The sequence below is a fragment of the Penicillium cinerascens genome (genome assembly GCF_028974065.1).
Source record: "Penicillium cinerascens strain IBT 15544 chromosome Unknown contig_9_segment0_segment0, whole genome shotgun sequence".
In the NCBI taxonomy this organism is placed as follows: Eukaryota; Fungi; Ascomycota; class Eurotiomycetes; order Eurotiales; family Aspergillaceae; genus Penicillium; species Penicillium cinerascens.
In genome coordinates, this window is record NW_026695296.1 from 453,731 (window position 1) to 477,630 (window position 23,900).

At 51.5% G+C, this 23,900-nt stretch overlaps 11 protein-coding genes across 11 annotated transcripts; 5 read left to right on the top strand and 6 right to left on the bottom strand.

Annotated features, from left to right (window-relative positions):
- Positions 1–176: 176 nt before the first annotated feature.
- N7498_006980 (glycosyltransferase) lies at positions 177–1,722 on the top strand (the record flags this gene model as incomplete). The annotated part of the gene is made up of 3 exons (XM_058454042.1): positions 177–709; positions 772–1,389; positions 1,458–1,722. 3 exons carry the CDS (start codon positions 177–179, stop codon positions 1,720–1,722), a joined length of 1,416 nt encoding a protein of 471 aa, XP_058306291.1.
- Positions 1,723–1,915: 193 nt separating this feature from the next.
- On the bottom strand, positions 1,916–2,350 carry N7498_006981 (uncharacterized protein; the record flags this gene model as incomplete). The annotated part of the gene is made up of 2 exons (XM_058454043.1): positions 1,916–2,179; positions 2,303–2,350. The coding sequence occupies 2 exons, from the start codon at positions 2,348–2,350 to the stop codon at positions 1,916–1,918; spliced, it is 312 nt and encodes a 103-aa protein (XP_058306292.1).
- Positions 2,351–3,666: 1,316 nt separating this feature from the next.
- Positions 3,667–4,629, bottom strand: N7498_006982 (uncharacterized protein; the record flags this gene model as incomplete). The annotated part of the gene is made up of 1 exon (XM_058454044.1): positions 3,667–4,629. The coding sequence occupies one exon, from the start codon at positions 4,627–4,629 to the stop codon at positions 3,667–3,669; it is 963 nt and encodes a 320-aa protein (XP_058306293.1).
- A 551-nt stretch (positions 4,630–5,180) lies between these two features.
- On the bottom strand, positions 5,181–6,654 carry tif1 (putative eukaryotic translation initiation factor 4; the record flags this gene model as incomplete). Its single annotated transcript, XM_058454045.1, has 4 exons — positions 5,181–6,193; positions 6,247–6,315; positions 6,398–6,472; positions 6,618–6,654. 4 exons carry the CDS (start codon positions 6,652–6,654, stop codon positions 5,181–5,183), a joined length of 1,194 nt encoding a protein of 397 aa, XP_058306294.1.
- Positions 6,655–7,177: 523 nt separating this feature from the next.
- N7498_006984 (putative F-box and JmjC domain protein) lies at positions 7,178–8,812 on the top strand (the record flags this gene model as incomplete). The annotated part of the gene is made up of 2 exons (XM_058454046.1): positions 7,178–7,464; positions 7,633–8,812. The coding sequence occupies 2 exons, from the start codon at positions 7,178–7,180 to the stop codon at positions 8,810–8,812; spliced, it is 1,467 nt and encodes a 488-aa protein (XP_058306295.1).
- A 160-nt stretch (positions 8,813–8,972) lies between these two features.
- On the bottom strand, positions 8,973–9,805 carry N7498_006985 (low-affinity Cu transporter; the record flags this gene model as incomplete). The annotated part of the gene is made up of 4 exons (XM_058454047.1): positions 8,973–9,090; positions 9,142–9,319; positions 9,467–9,671; positions 9,731–9,805. 4 exons carry the CDS (start codon positions 9,803–9,805, stop codon positions 8,973–8,975), a joined length of 576 nt encoding a protein of 191 aa, XP_058306296.1.
- A 296-nt stretch (positions 9,806–10,101) lies between these two features.
- N7498_006986 (chromatin modification-related protein EAF6/MEAF6) lies at positions 10,102–10,979 on the top strand (the record flags this gene model as incomplete). The annotated part of the gene is made up of 3 exons (XM_058454048.1): positions 10,102–10,299; positions 10,443–10,667; positions 10,722–10,979. 3 exons carry the CDS (start codon positions 10,102–10,104, stop codon positions 10,977–10,979), a joined length of 681 nt encoding a protein of 226 aa, XP_058306297.1.
- Positions 10,980–11,238: 259 nt separating this feature from the next.
- On the bottom strand, positions 11,239–14,570 carry ams1 (alpha-mannosidase; the record flags this gene model as incomplete). Its single annotated transcript, XM_058454049.1, has 2 exons — positions 11,239–11,863; positions 11,914–14,570. 2 exons carry the CDS (start codon positions 14,568–14,570, stop codon positions 11,239–11,241), a joined length of 3,282 nt encoding a protein of 1,093 aa, XP_058306298.1.
- Positions 14,571–15,702: 1,132 nt separating this feature from the next.
- On the top strand, positions 15,703–18,089 carry N7498_006988 (uncharacterized protein; the record flags this gene model as incomplete). The annotated part of the gene is made up of 3 exons (XM_058454050.1): positions 15,703–15,922; positions 15,943–17,113; positions 17,168–18,089. 3 exons carry the CDS (start codon positions 15,703–15,705, stop codon positions 18,087–18,089), a joined length of 2,313 nt encoding a protein of 770 aa, XP_058306299.1.
- A 1,237-nt stretch (positions 18,090–19,326) lies between these two features.
- On the top strand, positions 19,327–20,350 carry N7498_006989 (uncharacterized protein; the record flags this gene model as incomplete). Its single annotated transcript, XM_058454051.1, has 3 exons — positions 19,327–19,730; positions 19,802–19,964; positions 20,030–20,350. The coding sequence occupies 3 exons, from the start codon at positions 19,327–19,329 to the stop codon at positions 20,348–20,350; spliced, it is 888 nt and encodes a 295-aa protein (XP_058306300.1).
- Positions 20,351–22,558: 2,208 nt separating this feature from the next.
- On the bottom strand, positions 22,559–23,863 carry N7498_006990 (uncharacterized protein; the record flags this gene model as incomplete). The annotated part of the gene is made up of 1 exon (XM_058454052.1): positions 22,559–23,863. The coding sequence occupies one exon, from the start codon at positions 23,861–23,863 to the stop codon at positions 22,559–22,561; it is 1,305 nt and encodes a 434-aa protein (XP_058306301.1).
- Between the last annotated feature and the right edge of the window lie 37 nt (positions 23,864–23,900).

Genomic DNA, 23,900 nt, shown 5'->3' on the forward strand with positions numbered 1-23,900 from the left:
AATAGCGTTCACGTAACCCAGCTGCCATCGGGCAAAATTGGGAACTCCACGAACCGTGTGACGCGACCGCGTGCTAACCTTCTAGCACGGTTTAAACTTGGAGATGTCCGCGGAGAAAATAGACCTTCCTGGAATTCTTCTTGCATGAGAGCCGTTCTTCTCCCTGGCCATTGACTATGACATCTCCGACTGGCAGTGTCTTGTTCCTCACGAACAGTGAACTAGGTCAATGCAATGTCGCCCTCGCAGTGGCTGAAGAGTTCCTGCGACGTGGGGATTTCAATGTACACTTTGCCTCATTCCGCGCAGCGGCACCGTTGGTTCAGGAGATGAACACCCGTACGGATACCGTTTATCCCGTGGAGTTCCATGAGATCTGGGGTCCCAATATGACCGATCTTGCTGTCCGGAGTAAGATTGGTCTTCTCTATCATCGACCAGGAATGAAGGGCGCAACGGAGGGCTTGACCAAAGTCAGCAACGCCATGTCCAGCTGGAAGTCCACGGAATATGCCAGGGCTTACCGAACCTGCCTCGAAATAATTGAGAAAGTACGTCCGGCCGTGGTTGTCATAGATCCGATTCTCCATCTTGGGTTGGATGCTTGCGAGAACATTACTGCTCGGAAAGTGATCCTTTGGCCTGTGCCCATTAAGGACGTGGTGGTTTTGGATCAACCAAAGGCTGGTGTTCTGTGGAAATATCCAGTGTAAGCTACACCGCCATATGACTTTGGAAACACCGGGACACCATCGCTTATATTCACTGCAGAACGGGTTCCGGCTATCCTTTCCCACTCCCTTGGAAACTGGTCCCTGCAAATGCCTACCTGGTTCTTCGCGTTGGGATGACCTTAGCGTGCGCTAAGTCGGCCACCGATAAACAAGACCCCGAAAAGACGGAAGAGCAACGAAGCCCCTTCCCCTTGCGAAGCGCCTATACCAAAGATGTCTTGAACCTCACCCCCGCATTCCATGAAATGGACTTCCCATTCAGAGTTCCAAACAACGTCATCAGCTGCGGGCCCATCGTTCGCCAGTGCCAGCCGCTTGCAGTAGCAGATCCGGGGTTGAACGAATGGCTCCAAAAGCCCACCATTCTCATCAGTCTGGGTTCACACGTGAAACCTTCTGAAGATGTTGCAGTGCAGATGGCAAAGGGAATTCGAAAGATGCTCTACGAGTACCCGGAAATGCGAGTCCTGTGGAAGCTTCGATATGATTGGGAAAGCTCAATGACTTTCCAAAACGTCCTTGGCGCACATATCACTGCTGGCTCAGTGCTTGTGACTCCTTGGATCCAGCCGGACATCATGTCGGTTCTGAACACTGGCCATATTGTCGCATACGTTCACCACGGTGGAGCAAACTCTTATTTCGAGGCGTGCAAGTACGTATAACCCTTAAAACTTCCCCAGACAGGTTGGCTTTCTAAGTTTTTTTTTTTTTTGATTCCAGGGTCGGCGTTCCCCAGGTCGTCCTACCCCAATGGCTCGACACCTACGACTGTGCAACACGAGTGGAATGGCTGGGAATTGGAATAAACGGAAGCCGAACCTCGGCACCTGGCGCCGATGCCATAGAATTCGCCAAAGCCCTGATCCAAGTTCTCCGCGACGCGAACATGCGACTGAAATCGAACGCCATGAAGACCCTCTGCAGTAAGACGGAGGGACGTGTGATGGCGCATGACCAGATTGTGGAATTTTGTTCGATGGAATAGTCACGCAGCACCCGATAGATATACACGATCTCTTTTCTGTTTATGACCTATGTTTTGCTGTTCCCGGTGAACGATAAAGAGCCACATTGTGATACTCAAGAGTTCCTGATTAGGATAAATTTTATTCCGTGATGGCTGATGATATCGTAGTCGTAAAATTTCTTGGATCCTTCCCAAGTTCTGCCCAAGCTGCTCAGGCCAGCTCCGCCAATACCTGCTCAACCCCTTCGCGGGCCTGTCGGAGTTCTTCGTCGATTTGACCACTGGCGTGCCGCGATTTCACTTCATAGTGAAGCTGGACCAGCTCTTTCGCCCGGCGCAAGTTTTCCATTTTGACATGTTGAGCCTTGTCCGCATCAGTTGTGGCACTCTCAGTGGACGCGTCCCCTTTATCAGGGGAATTCGACCCATCGATAGTCTTATTCACATTAACTAAAGCAAGGGCTTCATTATGGCCCTAATTAATGTCAGTATAGCTCATGAACACTAGAACTTCGCGTCATTTTCCGACTTCGTCCAAGGTGGGGCAGGGAAGATCTCGGACGTTTCGGCGGGGAAATAGGATTGGGATAGCACGTACGCAAACCCGCAAAGAGGTGATATCGGATAGTATTTCTGCCACTTGCATCGTGGGAGGCTGATCACGGGTGATATTTGACGCGTAGAGTTAGGACTTCGGGAAGTCGAAGTCGCAGTGATGTTACAAGGTTGGGGGCAAGGGATCTAGGATGTCTTGGCAGTGACGGGACCGCCGAAGAGCAAAATGTATAAGAGGTGATGTTGGCAATCTTTGTTACCTGATCTGGACCATAATTTTGCTGTCTAATGTGCCAACGGTGCAGAATTAGATCCAATATACGTTTGCGCTGATACCTGGGTGCAAATTAACAAAGAGTAAGAGAGAAGGGCCTCGGGGGAGAGCTTTGAGCCTAAAGCCCATTGAATCAGAAACGAGGTGCGGAAAGAAACATCTGAGGTGTCCTGGGGATGTGTCACTGATCCGTGTCCCTCCTTATGAAATCCTGGTAAGTCACTTCGCATATTTACAGGGAGTGGAAACGACAGACAACTATATTGCAGCTGTCGCCCAGGGTTGTACGAGGGCTCATGTACCGACAATTGGCAAAGTGATATACGTGAGACTCAGAAATAAAGAAAGGACGGCATACCGTCAAGTTCCAAGTGTTCTTGGTACCAAATCCTCCCCGCTAGTCGAGTGGTTAAATACGAAAAGGTTAACGGCCTGGTCGAATGATACCTTACCCCAAGACTTGCTGGACGTCACGACTCGGGCGTAACTGTACATATACTATGCGCAGTGGGGGGCAGTAATTGAAAGGGTCGGGAGCGCCCTTCGGGGTCGGGCATATCCTTTGGGATTGGGACATCCTACGGGATGGGGATAATGACTTTTTTTCTTCTTTTTCTTTGGCTATAATAGTCTAGTCAGTACTACTAGTATCGTCAGTAAGTTATTTTGAGTCTATCGTGGGGTTCGTGAGGCTATCGCGGGATCCATCGCGAACTTCTCATGAATCCGAAGATATCACAGAACACAAGTCACTTCAAGTCCAGCTTTTTATAAGGTGCTTTACAAGGTTGACCGTTCGAAGCCAGGATGTGGCTTTTGGTCCAAATTTTTGTTTTTTCTTGTAAACGTGCTCAACTGATGAATATCACCGGCGAATTAGAAGTCATGGCCTCTGTATATCATCACACCAACAGAACTATGAGGAATGCATAACAACAATATTTGGGTGTAGGAGCCTACTATCACCTACATTACACCATACATGGCATGCACACCCTCGACAGCCACTACGCCGGAGCATATGGTCTTCAAATACAGAGTCCGAGAAGTGGACAGGCCTCAAGCCGCTATTGCAAAGTTACTATCAGACTTTCTAGGATACAACTCCATGTACAGCATCCGATGACAGCCTGTCAGATGCTCTTGGCCTTCGAATCCTCATCGGAAGACGACATATCCTCCTCAGAAGTAGTGAGGTCTGACTCAGTGAAAGGCAGCCAAGCAATGAACCTGTGCTTCACCGATCCATCCGGCCACATAACCGAGCCGTTTCCATTCCTGTGTGCGAGAGCATACTTCTGGTTCTCCATATACTCCTCTTCATTTAGCAGGTGTTGGACTTCATGGCCAAGCCGGGTCCAGGTCATATTGCCGTTTCGCACGGCGTGGGTAAGGCGTCGACGGGAAAGTCTATCGTCACAGCCTTCGATGAATGTCTTGACGAGAATCTCGTCTTGAGCAACCGTAGGGCGCATCTGGCGTCGCAAATAGTTTGCTTCGTCGTAGTAGAGTTCAAGGGACCGGTCTTCCTGCTTCATTGTTTCAAGGGTCATGGTAGTTTCCATGTGGAGCCAGGAGGGGCGTTGCTCAGAGTGCGGTGGTCCATGGACGATCACGATTGGAAGGGATCCAGGGCTGTGCATGAATGTCTGTGCATGAGGACCATGGTCGGGCTCCGTGGTGACAGAGGCATGTTGAAGAGTGGATGCGTCGGTGGGTGTACTCGTCTTGTTGCAGATAGTCTCGAGCTCCGTGATGCACTTTACCAGAGCCTTGTTCTTGTCCACGAGGCTCTGATCAGAGTCGCAGAGAGGTAGCACGGTGCCCTTGAGCTGTTGACCAAGGTGCAGCAGACCCTCCTCTGTATTAATGTAGTTGGATCCCTTGGTGCGGTCAAGTGTATTGACAAAGTTGGTGAGGCTTTTCAGATATTGTCCGAGGTTGCGAGAGTGCTCTTCGATAGCGAGAAGTTGTTCCTTCACGGCGTGGATATCTTCGATGAGGGTCTTGTTCTCGCGATTGAGTTCGTAGGACCACAGTAAAGCCTGGGGTGCATTCGATGGTCCTCCTGGAGGCAAGGCATTTGTTGCTGACATCTCAGAGAATGAGAGGTGCACCACCAGCTCAGATCGGATTGACGGGCTCCTCGAGGGAGGGCAAAACGGGGCAGACGAGGAAATATTTGCATCCAAGTGAAAGTAAGGAGAGGTCAACGCGAGCCTGGAAGTTCCGGATGCGTCTGACTTCAGCCATGTCACTGCTACGAGAGTACGAATGGAAGAAACCCGTGAGGAACAAGTCACATTTTAGCCCGATCTATTTGATTAAGTACGGTAATAGCGGCATCCTTAACCAACCAGAGCGAGCAAGATACAGAGGAAAACGGAAGAGAAAATGCAGGAAAAGGAAAACCGTGACAGCAACAGAAAGCATAAACGTGTCACATCTCCGAAGGTGCTGGGGCATAGGAAACCATAGCAGTGGCCCCCCGAGGGCAGCCCAGCGGCATCAGTTCACACAGAAAATTGCCCGACCCGCCCATCACAGGGCCATTGCGAGCGGAAATGCGTTAAGGAACACAGAAAGCAACTTTTAACGCAGGTTCTGCGATCGTAATCCGCATCAAGACATAAGAAGGTTAGGGCGTTTAGATGAGGTCAGCAACGTTCATGGGCATCTCCTCAATCTGGGTGCTGTAGAACTGCTCGATCTCACGGAGCATGCGAACATCGTCGGCAGTGACGAAGTTGATGGCAACACCCTTACGACCGAAACGACCACCACGACCGATACGGTGAATGTAGTTCTCGCGGTTGGCGGGAAGGTCGTAGTTGATGACCAGGGAAACCTGCTGGACATCGATACCACGGGCCAGAAGGTCAGTGGCGATCAGGACACGGGAAGAACCGGAGCGGAACTCCTTCATGATAACATCACGCTGGCCCTGCTCCATGTCACCGTGCATGGCGGAGACGGTGAAGTCACGGGCAGTGAGCTTGTCGGTGAGCCAGTCGACCTTGCGGCGGGTGTTGCAGAAGATGACGGCCTGGGTGATAGTGACGGTCTCGTAGAGATCGGACAGGGTGTCGAGCTTCCACTCCTCCTTCTCAACGGCAATGTAGAACTGCTTAATACCCTCAAGGGTAAGCTCCTGCTTCTTGACCAGGATACGGACGGGGTCACGCATGAACTTGGTGGTGACCTCGAGGACGTCCTGGGGCATGGTGGCGGACAGGAGGGTAACCTGGGTGGACTGGGGAAGGAGCTGGAAGATGTCGTAGATCTGCTCGGTGAAACCGCGGGACAGCATCTCGTCGGCCTCGTCGAGGATGAACAGCTTCATGTTGTCGGTGCGGAGGACGCGACGCTGGATCATGTCCTGGACACGGCCGGGGGTACCGACAACGACCTGGGGGCCGTCACGAAGGGCGTTCATGTCCTCACGGACGTTGGTACCACCGATACAGGCGTGGCACTCGAGGGTCATGAAGTCACCAATGGCAACAACGACCTTCTGGATCTGCTGAGCCAGCTCACGGGTGGGAGCGAGGATCAGAGCCTGGCAGGCCTTCAGGTTGGGGTCGATCTTCTGAAGAGCGGAGATGGAGAAGGTGGCGGTCTTTCCGGTACCAGACTGGGCCTGAGCGATGACATCGTTGCCTGACCATAGGTTAGGCGCATTTCTTGGAATAGTATACGGATCGGGAACTCACCCTTGATGATGGGCATGATGGCACGCTGCTGGATAGCAGAGGGACGCTCGAAACCGTAGGCGTAGACACCTATTCAACAGTCAGGAATTTTCTGCACATACCCCGCCACGGAGGGGGTTTTTGGGGTTAACCCCCGAGGAGTTTCACATACCGCGAAGCAGCTCAGGCTTCAGGTCCATGGCGTCGAAAGAATCGGTGATCTCATCGTAGTTGGACTCGATCTGTCCTGTAGAGTGCGCAGTCGATGTCAGCCTTTGATTCCAGTGTCTTGTCCTCGTATTTGTGGTCGCCACAAGAGGTCTCCGGTGATTGCGATAAGGAGCGAGTATTTTGCAAATCGCCAGGAGTAGGGGAGGAGGGAAATCACATACCCTCGGGAAGATCCTCGAGGCCCTTATCGTTAGACATATTGGCGGTTGAGAGGGTGGTGATCACAAACGACTCGTCGTTGTGATCGGGTGGGGTGAAGGGTTTTAGCGAACGTGCCCCTGGGGATGGTTCGCAGACGAGAAATAGGTACTAGTATCACAGCTCTTCAGGAAAGAAGAGCACAGGAGATACTAGGGGGGAAGTAATCGTTGGTGTGAATGGGTCACAAATGGGGTGGAAAGAAGAGGAGGAAAAAATCGACGGCGACGGACGCCATTTGCTGCGACGCTTTTTTTTTTGCGAAGTGGGTGCGGCCTCACCGCCTTCCCCTTGTGGGTCTTTCCGTTGCAGTACAAGCGAACGCCGTTTGACGTTAGACGCATTGTTCTGGCCGATTTTCAGATTGTTCTGCTTTTCTGTGCCGCTGGTGCTTTTTCATTTACATTTTTATCATCTTCTATTGGTGCCAGTTCGTGGCATCGTATTTCAGTTGGGCCCGTGGGGGGTAACCCGGCAGAAAAAAAAAAAAAAAACTTGAAGCCCTAAACCAAAGTGGCGGACAATGCCTGACATCACATCGCTCCCGAGTTATCCACCTGCCCGAGATGGGGATCCGGCAGATGAGGCTATTCCCAGCCACCCGTTGGGTGTGAAGCCTAGTGGAAATGCACTCCTAGCAACCCACAATCTGCGTGATGCCATTGGCGCTTTTCGGTCGCTGCCCGACGAACTAGTCCTGCTGCTACTGGAATCCTTGGACGGACCCAGCCTGCTGCGCATTGGCCGAACGTGTAAGGCCTTGTATGCATTTACAAGGGCCGAAGAGTTGTGGAAGGCCCTCTTTGTTGAGTAAGAACTTCCCTTATCCTTATGCCCCCGGTAAAATATACATCTCAAGAGGTTTCGGCGGGGCAATTACACACCACCTGAGCATCGGACAACCCGAGGTCCATGGATGAAGAAAAACAAAACTTACAAGGTTCCAAAGTTAGAACACATAATTAACCGTTTATCTAGGTCCCATCCAGCGGATTTTACATGGCGAGGAACATGGCGTTCGACATATCTCAACTTACCAGCATCCAAAGTGCCCATGGTGGACTGCTCGCATCTATACTCGGATGCTCTATACCGCCCCTTCAACTGTGCACATATCAAGTTGGATCCATACGTTACCAATATCCCAGCACGAAACCAGATCCCACGACTCTCAGACCTTTCAGCAGAGGAATTTCATGAGAAATGGGCAGACCGGCCATTCGTTTTAACCGAGCCCATCAAGGCTTGGCTAGTATACAAAGACTGGTCGGTCGGCACCCTGCTATCTCGATACGGCCAGGGCACATTCCGCGCCGAGGCAGTCGACTGGCCTCTGCGCACGTACGGAGACTACATGGCCGACAACGCGGATGAAAGTCCGCTCTACCTTTTCGACCGGTCCTTTGTTTCCACCATGGGTCTCTCAGTCGGCCAACCAGACACGACCCCCAATGCGGCATACTGGCCGCCGGCATGCTTTGCTGAAGATTTCTTCTCCGTGCTTGGCGACGTCCGACCCGATCATCAGTGGCTGATTGTTGGACCCGAGCGCTCCGGCAGCAAGTTTCACAAAGACCCCAACGCCACCAGCGCGTGGAATGCCGTACTACGTGGGCCGAAGTACTGGATCATGTTCCCCTCCGGTGATAAGAACCCGCCGCCGCCGGGCGTATTCGTGTCAGAGGACTTTAGCGAAGTGACTTCCCCTCTCAGTATTGCTGAATGGCTGCTCGAGTTTCACGCCGAGGCACGACGCACCCCGGGCTGCATGGAAGGCATCTGCGGAGAGGGAGAGATTCTCCACGTGCCGTCGGGCTGGTGGCATCTGGTGATCAATTTGGAGCCGTCGATTGCTATTACTCAGAATTTCATTCCTCGAGCTCATCTCGGTGCGGCTCTAGACTTCCTGTCTAACAAAGCCGACCAAGTGTCCGGGTTCAGGAAGAATGTCGACAATCCTTACCAGAGCTTTGTTAGCGGTATGGAAGCTACGTACCCAGATCTGTTGGAGCAAGCGCAGGAAGAACTCCAAAAGAAGGCAGAAGGAAAGAAGCGCAAGTGGGATGATATTGTCCATGGGAAGACGGGGGACGACGACCAGAACCAAGGTGGCTTTAGCTTTGGATTTGGGGATGATAGCGATGCTGAAGTGCCATGAACATATACCTGGAAAGCATTTGAATTTCGAGCTATGAATAGATACCAAGCAGAGTGCGGACTAACGTCACAACTTCATGAGATGAGAACCACTGATTGTCTATGTAAGCGCGTCCAGAATGAAGCAAACCAAACGCCGGGTTCATATCTTGTATGGATGTCTAATGGCATGCAACGGACTTGGCAGCAGGGGTACCGTCCGCAAAGGCTAGATATCCAACGAATGCGCCCACTGTAACTGCCAGCATGACCATACCGTTGTATGTCATAAAGAGAAGCCTATCACAAGCCAGTCAGCTTTGCCCCAGTAGTTGAGCTAGGGCCACTCACATGATGAAGAAGCTGTAAAACACCTGAATGGCATACAAAGCAGCCAGCATGATTCTTCCCCGGCATGCCACAGCAGCCCTGTTATCCCGTCCTGCAAGCAGTGGTGAGCGCTCGCCACTTACGGGCCGGATACCCTCCGAGACGTTGGCGATAGACTGGCCAATGATCCCATCTTCTGCTGAGCAAGACATCAATGAGAGCTCGCCCAAGCATGAATGCAGCAAAAGGGGAAGTTCATATATGAGCACTAAACCACCCTGCCAACGTCACGGCTCAATCTTGCCTTCGGTATAGTTGCCCTCAGATAAGGAAATGAAAGACATACCTCCACCTGTAGCTGAAGCCACGTGGAATGAGTTCAACCACTGATTATGCGCAGCTTCATACTTGCGAGTTACTGAGCGGACTCCCTCGTAGCCTGCTGTGAGGAGGACGATAAGGACGAGCGAGATGAGAAAGGAGAGTGGCCCGGTGATGCGCCACCAACGGAAAATGATGCAGAGATTTTCGGACGACCAGGTGAAGACCATCTACAAAGAGGGCAGAGTTAGCCTGGACAATCCCTGGACGAGGCCTGCGGAGTACTTGCATTCATGTTGCATTGAGCACCCATGTCCATATCACCATGGCCCATATCGTGGCCCATGTGCATCGAGTGATCCATGACAAACTATAGCACTAAGAGTGATTCCTTTGGAACAAGGTCTCGCGGGTCGAAGTCAATAATATACCGAGATATCATAACCTGGCATGATGTAAAACACGAGGGGGGAACGAGATGATGGCAGACAGTGCAAACCGTGCAAACAGAAATGGCTCGATAAGGATCTCGGGCACGACAGCTTCACCTTCGCAATCCCGCAATTGCTGCGTGCTTTACTGGAACCGATCACCGCACTGTCGCATGACATCTACTGCTGATGCTCTTTAATTCAATTTGACCCGCCCATTCACTTCACCATGGCAGACACCGCCGCTGCCCAGACAGCCACGCCGGCGACCAACTCGCCTGCAGCGCCAGCAACCGGCGCCGCCGCGGGGACCACGAATGCGTCCGCTGACCAGAATGCCACGAGTCGCGGATTACCATACTACGAGAAGTTGCGACGGGAATTGAGAGATACGATCGCGAACAAGCGCGCGATGGACAGGTGCATGGTGAGTTCGAGCCCTGCGCGCCTTTACCCGAATGTGATGGAGACCCTTGAATGAGCTCCAAGTGCGTTCGAAGCACGACCCCTCATTATACCACCTCTGCGATTGAAGCTGCGAGTCAAGTCCGTTGGCTAACTGGACTACAGGCCCAACTCGAAGACCAAATCTACCGCTTCGAGCAATCCTACCTCGAAGAAACCACCGCCGGAAACATCATCAAAGGCTTCGACAACTACATCAAAGGCTCCTCGAGTGGTTCAAGTCTCGGTGCGTCCGGACTAAGCCTAGGCTCTGGCGTCGGAGGCCGCCGAAAGGCAGCAGTCACAGACTCGGATCGGGTGTTCTCCAAAAGCTCCGCAAGCTACATGATGGTAAGGAGATCTCACTCTCTACAAGGTTGCCAATACTCACGCTGTTTGCTCTAGGATTCCCCTGGCCCTTCGTCGACACAGACGACACCCTCCCACGCCGCAACCCCGACATCAACTACTGGCGGCAACATTCCTCCAAAAAGTAATGGTGACGGTGGTGCGAAGAACACCAGTGGCTCATCGAAGAATAAGAAGAAGGCTTCTGGTGGGTCGAAGAACACAAAGGGGAAAATCCAGACGGACGAGTTCTCAGATGATGGTGGGGATAAGCCGCCTGTTAAGCGATTGAAGATCAGCTACGGGAGGGATTAATTTCTGTCTCTTCTGAGATGGCTGTACGCTGAATATTGCATTACGCGGTTGGAGTTCAGGTTTGATGTTCCCGGGGTTTATCGAAGAAGCTAAGGCGCAGGGAAACAAGCTTAGTTTCTACATGTATATCACGAACTCTTCTAAATGCGTGGCAAAGTGGTTTCATTCTTCATTTCATCAAAATATTATAGCGGCGGAAACGACGGCGTGCAGTAAAGATGGTGTAGTCCAATTGACAGTTAAAAAACAGATAAAGGGCTTACAACTGCAGACGGTAAGTAGCAATTTCGAACGCCCTGAGCTCGATATCCACAGAGGACGAATCATCTCCCTTCTGGATCTCCAATTCCTGCTCGTCATCTTCGAGGACATTGCATTTCCATACCCGCTTAACAGGCAACGTGCTCCGAATAGAACCCCGGGCCTTTCCACCAAGGGACTCGTAGACGCGCACGATGACACTCTTGCCGGGACGAGTGGGGATACCACCAGTAGAGACATCCTCGTCGTCCTCGCCACGCTTCACAACGTCCATGATAACTGAAGGTGCGCCGTGGATGGAGACAGCCTTGAAGGCAGCGTCGCAAGCGGAGATCTGGGAACTGGCTTGCTCCACGATGAGTGGCTGGTTGAAGTTGTATCCGGCGCGGATAGTTCGGTCGTCAAGACCACCAGTGTGAGGAAGGATAGCGTAATGAATTACATGGCGGCCCATGTCGGCGTGAGCGTCCGGTGCCTTCGGTGCACGTAGCAGTGAAAGACGCATCAGGTTTCCGCAGGTAGCGAAACCGTATTTGGAGTCGTTGAGGATGGAGACACCGTAGCCGTGCTCGGAGAGATCAGCCCATTTGTGGCAGCAAACTTCGAACTTGGCCATGTCCCAGCTAAAATGGGTTAGTATGGATCATATGGAGAGTAGAGAGAGTGTACACACCTTGTGTTGTAGTGGGTTGGGCGACGGATAATACCATACTGGGTCTCATAGGATGCTTCGGTGTTGGTCACATCCACAGGGAACTCGACCTTGAGGAACTTCATGGTCTCATGCCACTCCACCTCGCTCTCGAACTCAACGCGCGAGAGTTCGGAGGAGACAGATGCTGCGAGGCTGATGGTGGTCTTGATCCAACTCTTCTCGCTGATCCTAGTTTCGGTGACGACACTAGCTCGGTGTTTATCGTTCTCTGCAATGACGGTCTTGCCGCGAGGCAGCTCTTTTCGCGACTCGAGGTGGAAGACTTCCACATCCCAGCCTTGCCAGTAGAGAGGCTTATCGTCGAAGATGACCAATTGACCAGCCTTTCCATCCTTCGCGACCACCTCTCTGCTCGCCTCAACATCGAAAAGCGAGGTAATGATGCCGTCCTGGACATCGATCTTCAGCTTACCGTTCTCAAGACGGAACACGCCAGGCTGGATCTCGGTCACTGTGACTGCGGTGGTGACCTTAAAGTCAACTGGTTGGCATGAAAGAACTCCAGTTGAGCCTTCAGCCAGGGCGTACCTAGACCCTTCGGACTCGGTCAAGGTATCGGGAATCCTCACGACCTCTGTGCGACGCCATGGCAATGTGTTGAGCGCCACCAAGTTCTGGGTGTCAATGGAGCTGGTTACTCCAAGTGCGATGAGAGCGTCCTTACGCAACCTGGAGCCGGTCTTGAAAACTTCGGCGTAAAGCTTGTCCGAGTCGTCATAGCACATTTCGATAGAGCTACCGGGCAAGCAGTCGTGGAACTGGCACAACAGGACACCTTCCCACATCTCGTCGATCTGCTCCTTGGGATATTTGTACTCCCGGTCAGAGCCACGGAGAGTAGCCAAAGTAGCCAAAAGCTCAATCTCGCGCAGCAGGAATTCAGACTTGCGGTTGTTACGCTTGTTGTTTGCTTGCGTGGTATAGGTACCGCGGTGCAGCTCGAAGTAGAGCTCACCATACCAAGTCGCGAACTGCGTACCGTTTGCAACATTGGCCTCCAGTTTGGAGAAGAAATCGTCCACTGACTCGCCCATTTTCACTCGTGGAAGTGTACCGATCTTATCACTGAGACCACGGCATCGCCGCAGTTTCTCCAGGTGCTCAAAGGTCGGACCACCGCCACCGTCACCCTTGCCAAAGACCAGCAAAGAGGTCTTGTCCTTGTCCATGGACTTGTGCTGCGTGACGCTGCGCTTAAGATCGCCAAAATGGGCTTCAGCTGTGTATGTCTCCGCGGGAGCCATGTGGCAAATAACCTGGCTACCGTCCAGCGCAACCCACTGGAATGTAGTGTGAGGGAAGTTGTTTATATTGTTCCAGCTGAGCTTCTGTGTAAAGAAACGACTCATTCCAGCGAGGCGGCAGATCTGAGGAATCTGGGTAGAGTAGCCGAAGGTGTCAGGCAGCCAGAACGTGGTAGATCGCTTTCCAAAATGGCTTTCGAAAAATCGCTGGCCATAGAGGAACTGTCGCACCAAGGACTCTCCGCTGGGCAGGTTGGTGTCATGCTCGACCCAACTACCGCCGATCGGCTGGAAGTTACCCTTTTTCACCCAACGCTTGACGCGGTCAAACACACTGGGATAGTATTGCTTGAGCCACTTGAACTGCTGTGCCTGGGAGCAAGTAAAGCGATGTTCAGGATAGCGATCCATCAAGTCACACTGGTTCGACCACGATCGCGCGACTTTGCGCTTAGTCTCAGCCCAGGGCCAGAGCCAGCAAGTATCAATGTGGCAATGGCCGATGGCGTAGACAATCGGTTGAGTATCGGTCTCATAAACGTCCTGCGAATCGACCTTGTCACCGAGGTATTTCTGGGCAATCTTGCGAGCCTCTAGGATCGACTGTTGGCTTCCATCGCCGGCAATGAAGGCATCAATTATGGAGTTGGCTACCATATTAGCTTCATGGGCCTCCCAGGAGTCACCAGGGAACTCGCGAGCCGCGTCTCCGATGATCCAAAAGTCGTAGTATAGTGCACGCGCATCCATATTGACCGCGACAATCTCTGCCTTGCTGAGCGTGTATGACTTGTCCGGTCTGGGAGGTTGGATCGTGTCGCCTCCGGGAGCGTTTCCAAACATGCCATTGCAAGCCATTTCAATGTAGAACGTATACTCTTCTCCATCACGCCACTCATCTGGAATAATCCACTGGGTCCGCTCCCCACCGCCGGTTAGACCCTGCAGTGGTCGACCATCTTCTGTCCACACCAAGCCCTCATTGTTTGCATCCCAGTGGAACTCCAGCCGTTCCTTATGGCGCATTTCCTCGGGGACAGTAAGCCGGACTCGGAACCAATGGGTCGACCAACTGGGCCCGAATGATTCTCCAACTCTAGTCGGCTTGAATTCGTGCGAAGTGGCTTCATCGAAGGAAGGCCGCTGCAGGTCCGGGACCGAGTAGACGGACAGCTTGACATGGTCTTCATCGGAGTTCACTGCTTCGTTGTATTTGGAGAGGAGGTTTTGACCTTCATATTGACCGGTCGATGTGAACTGTTTGAGTCGGTCCGTGTAGATCTTGGTGATCCGCTGACCAACCGGGCGCTCGGCGAGCCGGGGAAGCGTTGAAGCTGGAGCGGGGGCGAGATGCGGAGATTCCCCACCCATGACGGCGATTATGGAAGGCAGAGGCGTTGCTGAATCGTGGGTGAAACCCAGTAAGGATATCAGTAGAGTGGAAAATGAACAGCGGAGAGAAACAATCCTAGGTAGAGAAAGTCGAGGAAGGGAGGAAGCTGAGTTCCCAATACGGAGGCATGACGGAATGCGGAGACGTCTACGATCGGCGGGGCCAAAGTGTGTTTCAGGCACTGCGGCACTTGTTGGATCGGTGGTTGGACGACATCAAGCTTTGTATTTCCCCGGTTACACCCGCTACTATAGTATGCGAAGAAGACGTAACAATTCCTGCGCCACCCAATTCCATCATCCAATGCTGTCTGCCAATATACGCTGTGTACTTCATGAACAGGTCCTCATCGGTCCTTGGTCCTTAACCGCTGCCAATCCTCATCTCTAAGACCAATTTGAGCAACTAGATCCCCATTTGGAGACTTTGGCATCAAGTATAAAAGACTCTCACGCCTGCCAGCCATGGAAAGTTGTCGGCCAATCGGTCCAGTTTATTTCGCAATGTAGAGACCACAGCATCATGGGAGGATGCTTCGGCAAAAGGGAAGACGCAGCATAATTGGGTATAAAGCTTGTACATGCCAGGCTTCTGGCCCAGCACATCAAGCAGATCGTGTTCTATCATTGTGGATCATCGAGACTGCTGATTGCACCCGAATACTTGAAATTGAAGGCGAGTTTATATACGTGTCGCTGGGACCCAACTTAATGTGTAAGGAATCTCGACCTTGACAAACTCGGAAAACTGAAAATTCGCTATCGAATTGAAGAGAGAACCCCTGAAAAGTGCACCTCCACGCCTTGTTAGTGATTAAGTCTGAAGACCCCATTGCCTCGGTGTCAAAGGCGTAAATTGCCACGGGCAGCAGCCTTATTCAACTTTCTCACTTCCGCATCTTTCAACCTCTGATTCTTCACACCTGTGCTTCCTCACTCATTAGAACGACACCTGGATTCTCACTTTCAAACACTTCTATCCCCGCCCTGTTTCATCAACTTGACCCTTTCCCTCTCCTTTACCCACATCACCAACTTCATCTTCAACCATCTCAAACGTCTTCACACATTCCGAATACCTGATCTCATCCACCAGCTCACACCAAAGGCGATGGATCGGCAAGGTGTCGGTTCCGGGCCACAGTCCGGCCACAGCCTGTATGAGGACTTGAAGGACCTGCAGATTGGCCAAACCGGCAAACACCCGTGCGATCCTGGCGATGAGCAGCCGGAAATGGCGGCTTCACAGCTTGAGTCGAGAGGGAACACAAATGTCGAGCCATTTACTGAAGCTTTACTGCTGTCGGGCTCGTTGATTCCCCCCACCATCCGTGTTCCAAGCCCTTGAAAGATCTCAACAAGATCTTTTTGAATGACCTCGTCTTTGAATCTCACAATGCTGGATCCTATCTTCTTGTGAGAACCATCACCTCGCCTACCATCTCCGCCCTGGTTTCCGTCATCATCGAGGATGAACGAGGCAACCAGATTTCTATTATGCTTTCTCAACTCCCTCCCTCCCGGCTTCTGGGGGATGGCCTAGAGAGAGGCACCATCTTGATCGTGAAAGAACCTTACCTGAAATGGACGGGCAAGGGACAATGCGGGATCCGAGTCAACCACCCTTCCGATGCCAAGTATCTTTCACCTTATGACGAACTGATCCCGGAGGAGTGGAGAGAGGAGAAGATAGAAAGCCCAACATTGAACACCTGGGAAGTGAAAGGGGACTGTCATTTCGAGGAGGACAAATTTCATCTGGCCATCGAATGGTACATTGAATACTCCACTGATCCAGAAGCAAAGATTGCTAACAGCCACAGCTACGCAAAAGCTCTCGAATTCCCCGAGAAGGAAGAAACCCATACAATCAATTTGAAATTGTCACGGTGCCTGTCATACTGGAAACTTGGCTGTTTCGAAGCCATCCTCTCGGAGTTTGGCTCGTTGTCAAGTGACGCTGAACTCTTCGAGGATGCTATCCTTTGCAAAGCGATGGCACTCTACAACCTGGAAAAATACCGGGAATGCACTGATGTTATCAAGCTATGCCTGAAACAGTACCCCCAAAGCTCCAGTGCCAAAATTTGCCTCTCTCTGTCTATCTCTCGACTGCTAGAAAAGGAAAAGGGGAAGTACAAGTTCAAGGAGATGCAAGAGGATTGCAAGAAGCAAGAAGTCCCAATAATGGAGTGCGCGACATATATCGGACCGGTGGAAATCAAACAAACGGAATCCCGAGGGCGTGGGGTATTCACAACGAAGACCGTAAAGGCCGGTGATTTGCTCTTTTGCGAAAATGCATTTTCCTATGCAGTCTTCACCCCACCAAAGACGGACCGAAAAAATGACGTGGAATTTGAACAGTTCATCTACCGAACGCAGCAGCGTGAACTTGCCAAGCTGGCAACTGACAGAATCTTCAAGGTCCCATCTCTTCTGTCAAAGCTCAGTGATCTTCATCACGGCTCATACACACCCTTTGAAGCCTCATTTGTTGATGGAGCACTTGTTTTTGACATGTTAGTTATTTGAACAATATGCTCAACCATAATACCCCAACTAATAGCTTTTAGGTTTCTCATATACCGAATCGTGGCCTTCAATTCTTTCGGCAGCCTCAGATCCTCCCGCGATCCCCACCTGAAAGCCCCAACAAACGACCGCATTAGATTAGCCGGTGTATGGCCCTTTGCGTCCCACGTGAACCATGCTTGCTACGGAAATTCCTTCCGGAGTTTCATCGGTAACATGCTCATAGTCCGCGCCGCAGCGGACATCCCGGAAGGCACCGAGATCACTTTCTGCTACAAGCCTCCCGAAGGCGACTGCATCAAGGGCAAGCCCGACCACTCTTTTTGGGGCTTCAAATGCGACTGCGCAATCTGCAAGAGCATCGAAAGAACAGATGACGATGTTCTTGCAAGGAGGCTGCAACTCATAAGAGTTGTCGACAATTACTGCAAAAGTCTACAGAGACCCAACGTCGACCGCTTGAACGACGTTCTGGCCAAGATAGAGCGCACATACTCCGAACCAGCTTCTGCAGTGCCCCGTCTCAGCATGTGGAATATGTACTTCGCCATCGCCAAGGCGTATGCACGCTGGGGATGGTCCATACATGTCGTGGAGTATGTACTCAAGACACTCGGCTCGCTGGGCTTCCTTTTCACAGGGGGAGGCCTGAAAGGATCCTCACACGCTGAAATGGTTGTCGAGAAGTGGGGTCTTGTCGTCCCGGGCATGGTGGACATTTGGATGACGCTTTCGCAAGCGTATCATCTAGTGGAGCCCAAATTCGAAGCGGGGGCTAGAAAATATGCCAAGCTGAGTTACAAGATCCTTGTTGGTGAAGACGAAACCTTCGAAGAGACCTACGGAAAGCCTTCGTCGACCTCATTCGGTCCAACTTTCGCCGGCTTGGTCGCGGAGCTTACAGAGATGGGAGTGCCCATTGACGTCAATGACATTCGGCGACGGGTACAGCGAAGTGCATGATTGCAAGGACTAGAAAAGGAGAGGGGCGACAGAGAGGGTAATGGCCCTGGGGGGATGATACTATGCAGAGTGGCAATCAACCGGAGAATTCAAACATAAAAACAAGTTCAAAGTAGGCGCTTTGACCCAACTGTAATGAACTTGAAAGCTTTTCTACGGAGCTGGTTCTACACGAGCCTAGGCCAATGTATTTTTACCCGTCTTCAATGCGCAGGCTCTGAAGGGTCATGCTTCAATGCCGGAAAATAGGTATGTACCTGACAATATGCGAACCACGGTTCCAGTGTTGCGGAGGCCGCCGTCCTCCGCACCAGCGATCCTTGCGCTGCCAACCTAGCAACCCCGAAGAAATACAACTCCATCTTTATAAATCCAGTCTTAATCTTTGGCCTTTCGAAAGAGTGCCCCTGTGAACACATCGACAAGACAAGATTGCGCCCAACACTTTAAACCTCACGGCTCTGCCAATCCAAGGAACTACGGGAGTATCTAAAAGCGCTAAGTGGGGGATCGCCCAAAATGACACGATCGGAGAAATTAGGACTATTACGTTAAAAAACTCTCTTGATACGATCTGCGCGCACGCCATCCGCCTAACACATCACCGAGTAGTCCATCACGCGTCAAGTCCATGCAAGAAGGAGACATGCGCGAATTTGGAAACTGTAGCCTTATTGGACGTCTAGCACCTTGACTGCCATTGACGACCAAATCGTGCATCTTTAAAGATCGATGCAGATTCTACAGAGTTCCAGCCCAGATTTGACCGGTGTTGACACGGAGAACCCAACCAATAGACACGAAGCAATTCCGCGGCACTACCCGTAGCCTAACTGCATCCGATCGATTTTTTACTTCATAGCCCACACCGTAGGATCGAAATGCTTTTTTCAGTTGGCACTGTCGGGAAACAGGTTCGCTAAACTCTCGCTAGGTCGACTGAGATATGCACATGACTCTATTCCCGGGCTTCGGCGTCTTCCTCTTGGCCTGCGAAGAACCTATAAGCTTTCGAGGTGGCGAAACCTGATTTCTCGCTTGCCCTGCCGATGGATATTCCTGAGGAATACTGCGTTCCAAATGAGGAATATTAACCATCCTCGGCCCCTACTAATAACACAACTTCAATTTTCACTTTTATCGACAAGCGTTGTTTACTCGTTCTAAGCCCTTTACACTTACGTTTTTACATTCAGCCCTCCGACTCACCAGCTTTGCCTTCAAAAAGTCACGATTAATGGAGCAGGTCATTAACATGGACGACCTGAAGATGACTCAGCCTGCCGTTACAGTATGTAGCCAGCACTGCGTGGAATCACAGGCTTGCACTCCCGTGGTTTCACAAGCTCCTACTCCTATCGGTTCACCGTCTGGCCATAACTACGCACCTCTGCCGCCCAATCTACCGCAGTCACAAGAACCGCCCTTCAAACAAGACCACAGACACTTGGAGCATGTCTCCCGACCTGAAGTTGTACGAAAATTTGCAAACCCGGCGCCTCTGGGCCTCTGTGCATTTGCACTCACCTCATTTGTCTCGAACTCCATGAACCTGTACATGGCGAATGGTACGGTAACAGGTATTAACATCGGCTTGGCTTTGAATTATGGCGGGATCTGTCAGATTTTGGCTGGTATGTGGTATGTTATATGCTGCTTGAGTTGGGTTCGATACCTCGCTTGTGTGGGAGCACGAAATAACATCAAATCAGGGAAATGGCCCTTGGCAACACCTTTGGCGCGACGACGTTCTGTTCTTTTGGTGCTTATTGGATTACTTTCGCCACCCTCTCCGAAATTGATATCACCAATCCTGCAGCTGAGGCAATGGCCGGAACGTGTCAGGCCGAGGTCTTGATGGGAATTTTCATGATGGTACGTCGACGGTCCTTTGTGCTCTCGTCGATTATCGCAAACTCGTATACTCATCCAGCAAATAGGCATGGTTCATCTTCACAACCCTCATGCTGCTATGCACCCTCAAGTCCAGCATTGCCATGTTCCTGATCTTTTTCTTCCTCGACCTCAACTACCTCTTGCTGGGAATCACCCATTTCCATTGCAACTCTACTTCTGGCATGATCATTGCAGTGCAGAAGGCTGGTGGGATTTGCGGCATACTGGCAGCCATCACTGCTTGGTATAACGCCTTTGCCGGTGTCTTCGACCAGAGCAATGGATTCTTCACCGTCCCTCTTGGACACTTCCCTTGGTCACCTGTTCACCATGTCCACCAAGCGAACAAATACAAGGAGGTGTGAAGTCACATCCATTGAAGAAAAAGATTGATGCAAAAACGCTTCATGGTACGTAAGCATCACGAACAATGTTTTGAAACCCTGTATCTCTGACAAGACTTCAACCTTCAGCTATTTAACGCGAGATTTCGGTTTCTCTATCATCGTCACCGGGATACTGCTGCTCCATGCCCGTATCCTCACAACTCTGAAGAATACTCCTGGTCCAACTTCCTGTGCCCGCCACAACAAGACCCAAAAATCTCACTACAGGTCTAAATATTCTGTCACGCAGCATCTCCATCGGCCAGACCTGGTGCGATAAACCATTTCACATGGCTTGACCAAACAAAAAGTCAGTTGCCCAGCTGCCCTTCGTGCTGATCACCCACCACCGAGAGAGGGGTTTCGCAGTGATACTTTCGGCAAAAAGAAATATAGGGATTCCTAAAGACGCAACTAATATAATCCACATTCTACATGTTCCACAAAAGCATCTCTCTATAATTAATGATAAACAGCATTGACGCTTACCAGTTTAGTCAAGACTGGTGGAGAAACCAAGCACGAAGCCAGAGCAAGATATAGCTGGGGATTCCGTGATTTTCAAGAGCCGTGGCATAAATGTGGGCAGGGTGTTTTCAACCCGAATTTATCTATACAGAAAGGGACCGAGTAACAGAACGTAATATAGTTGAGCATATGGATCGAAAAGACGATGGGGTCAGCGTAGATCCCCAGAGGATGACGTCGATGACGAGATCACCGTGCTCTGGCTCTTTCCATTTTAGAAAATCCTTAGAAAATGCCTAGAGTCCACTAGCGAATGCTTATAGCTATGGACTATCCCAGAAAAGTAATCAGGCTAAACGTAGCGCGATCTGGAACCAAGGGAATGGGTATGCTCGTGTGATGGACCCAATGGTAAGCGATGAGTTAAGATCCACAGACTATTGTTTGGGTTGCGATGGAAACTCAATCCACCTGTTGATCTTATCTGATCTATCATAGAGTTTTCATTCAGTCTAAGCTGCTGGTTAACCCATGGTCCCATTCTATAGCTTAATCTACACGCTCTCATCTAATACGTATTGACAAGAGATACCTACCAATAATCTCGCTAGTATGTGAGATAACCTTCCAACAGCGACAATTTACCATCACAAGATAGTTCAAGAGCCATTGCCACAAACAGGCTCTCTTTGACCTCAGATGCGCCTAAATATGACGTCAAATGCTTACTTGGATTTCGCACCGGTCTTGAACATCCTCGGAGACCCAAGTCACCATGTCTAAACCCAAGCCAGAAACGCCCCGAACAAGTGAATTCTAGACCCCCAACATACAATCTGCAACCAATAGCCATCCTCTCGTGCCAGCTCAAGTCCCCACCGAAGGGACAAGGAAGACCCCAGTTCCACAAATAGTGAGAAATAAATCGCATCGCCGATCCGTCGATCAGCAGGCGGGGAACGATGATCAGCCACGAAAAAACAATAATCACCTTGCGTATCAAGGCAACCCCACACACGACCCGATCGCCAAATGTCGGTGACAGGGGTACGGGTACAAAACGCAAATACTATTATGAGATATCGCGCGAGGGGCACACACGTCAAGCGTGAAAGGTTACCAGACCGCCATTTCAGTCAATGCCCACGACTCGAGCCCCCCCCTCCCAGGGGCTACGGCCCCACGATGCTCAACCGTTGGCTATCCAATTCACCGACCAGAAGTCAATTGCGGCGTTTCTGCAGATGGGAATGGTTGGTTCGGAGGGTCGGAGAGGGGCTGCAGGTGAAATCCGACCAGTCAGCAGCGAAGATCCACGCATGTAATGCAGAGTGCGCTGCAGATGGAGTTGCCGGTACTCCATGATGGGGTTACAAGTGGGTATGGTTACGAATGTGGGTTTAGGTCAACGGATTGGTTTGTTGTGTTGTTCCCAAATGGGAGAAGTAGAAGTGAGATTTGGCCGTGGCCGTGTCAACGCCTGCGGTATATGCTAAAACAAAAGACCAGTCCAACGAGATGCAGTGGTGAATGATGAGTGATGAATGATGAATGATGAAAATGCGAGCCAAGGGAATACAAGGGAGTGTCCAGTACCAAGTCGTAATCGTCGTGAGAAGCCGAATCCAATCCAATCCAATCCAAATCCAAATCCAAATCCAAATCCAAACACCGTATTAAAAAAATAATTAGGAAACAACAAGAGTAGAATATGTGAAATCATACCCATGGTTCACACAGGCCATGAGAGTTTGGGTTAACGGGTCCAATCAGCTTGATCTGAGACTTCAATGCCTCGCGTCGACGCTCATCTTTTGATTCGGAGATTTTTCTCTTCGCCCCGTCGAGCGCCACCAGGACGTGGCTGGTGCCACCCTGCAAGACACGCGCCGCGTTTCGGGTATTTTGCTGCAGCTGCCTCTTGAATGGTGGGGAGAGCGGCGGTGTAGGGTTTGCGTAGGTGAGGTCCGGTGATGACGGGCCGTCAGAGTTGGAGGACCGGGCGTGGACGGTGCGTCTGGATTTCTTGGGTGTTTCCCAGGCGGCGGAGCCGTACTTTTGGTACGGGGTCATCGGCACTGCGAGTTGATTCGGTCGCTGGACCGGGGATGAGTGTTGGGTGCGGATTGAGCGGGGGCTCGAGGGCGGCTCGAGGCTGCTCGAGGCAGTTGAGACTGATAGAGCTCGTAGTTGCATGTTCAGGTCCATGCACGATTGCTGTGTTTTTGGGCAAGCGTATGATGTTTGCTCGTCGGGTTCATCCAGTGGTGCCGTTGAGGGTCGTGGTGATTCTTTGGCCTTGGTCTCGCCCGAGTCCTTTGATAGTGTGCGGTGGACGTATGTTTTGATCGAGTCTCGAACCCCGTAAGCCAGCCCCAAGCCGGCCCGATCGAGAGAATGCCACCGACGACGCTTGGCCGCGAGATTCAAGCGACCCTCCTTCTTTCGTGTCTTTCCCGACCTGATGCCCGGGCTGGTTCGTCCACCAGCCTGCAACGCCGACGGGGTGGCCAGTTCCGGGAAGAAATCCCACTTCTTTTCCCTGAAGTAGTGATTTGTCCCGGTTCGATTCTGCGTCCACTGACTCGGTCGACCATACTGGGCATCCGAAGCTTCAGCGACAACGTCCGTGCCAGAAGCGACCGAGTCCGTGCGCGAGTCGCTGGAGAGGACGCGTAGTGGAGATGGGCGGATCTGGCCCAAATTTAGCTGATCGGCGGGTGCCGGGTGATCGACCATGAAGTCGTCTGAATCCGAGCTGACGAAGATGGGATAGGACTCGGTCGAGTTGCGAGGTTCGCTAGGACTGCCGAGACTATCGACGGTACTGTCGCTCTCGCTGTCGCTGGAGTCAGACCACATACCGGACGAGTACTCGGCCGGTTCGTCGGGGACCGGTTTTGCGGGAAGCGGTTTGTTAAGAAACAGGTCGGAGCGGGTGGGAAAGAAGGGTTGTTTAGGTGAAGGCGGGATGACTCGTTCGAGGCCTTCCAGGGACCGAGAAGGCCGGACGGGGGGAGCCATGCGGTGGGAAGCGTGGGAATACGGATGATTCGGTAGC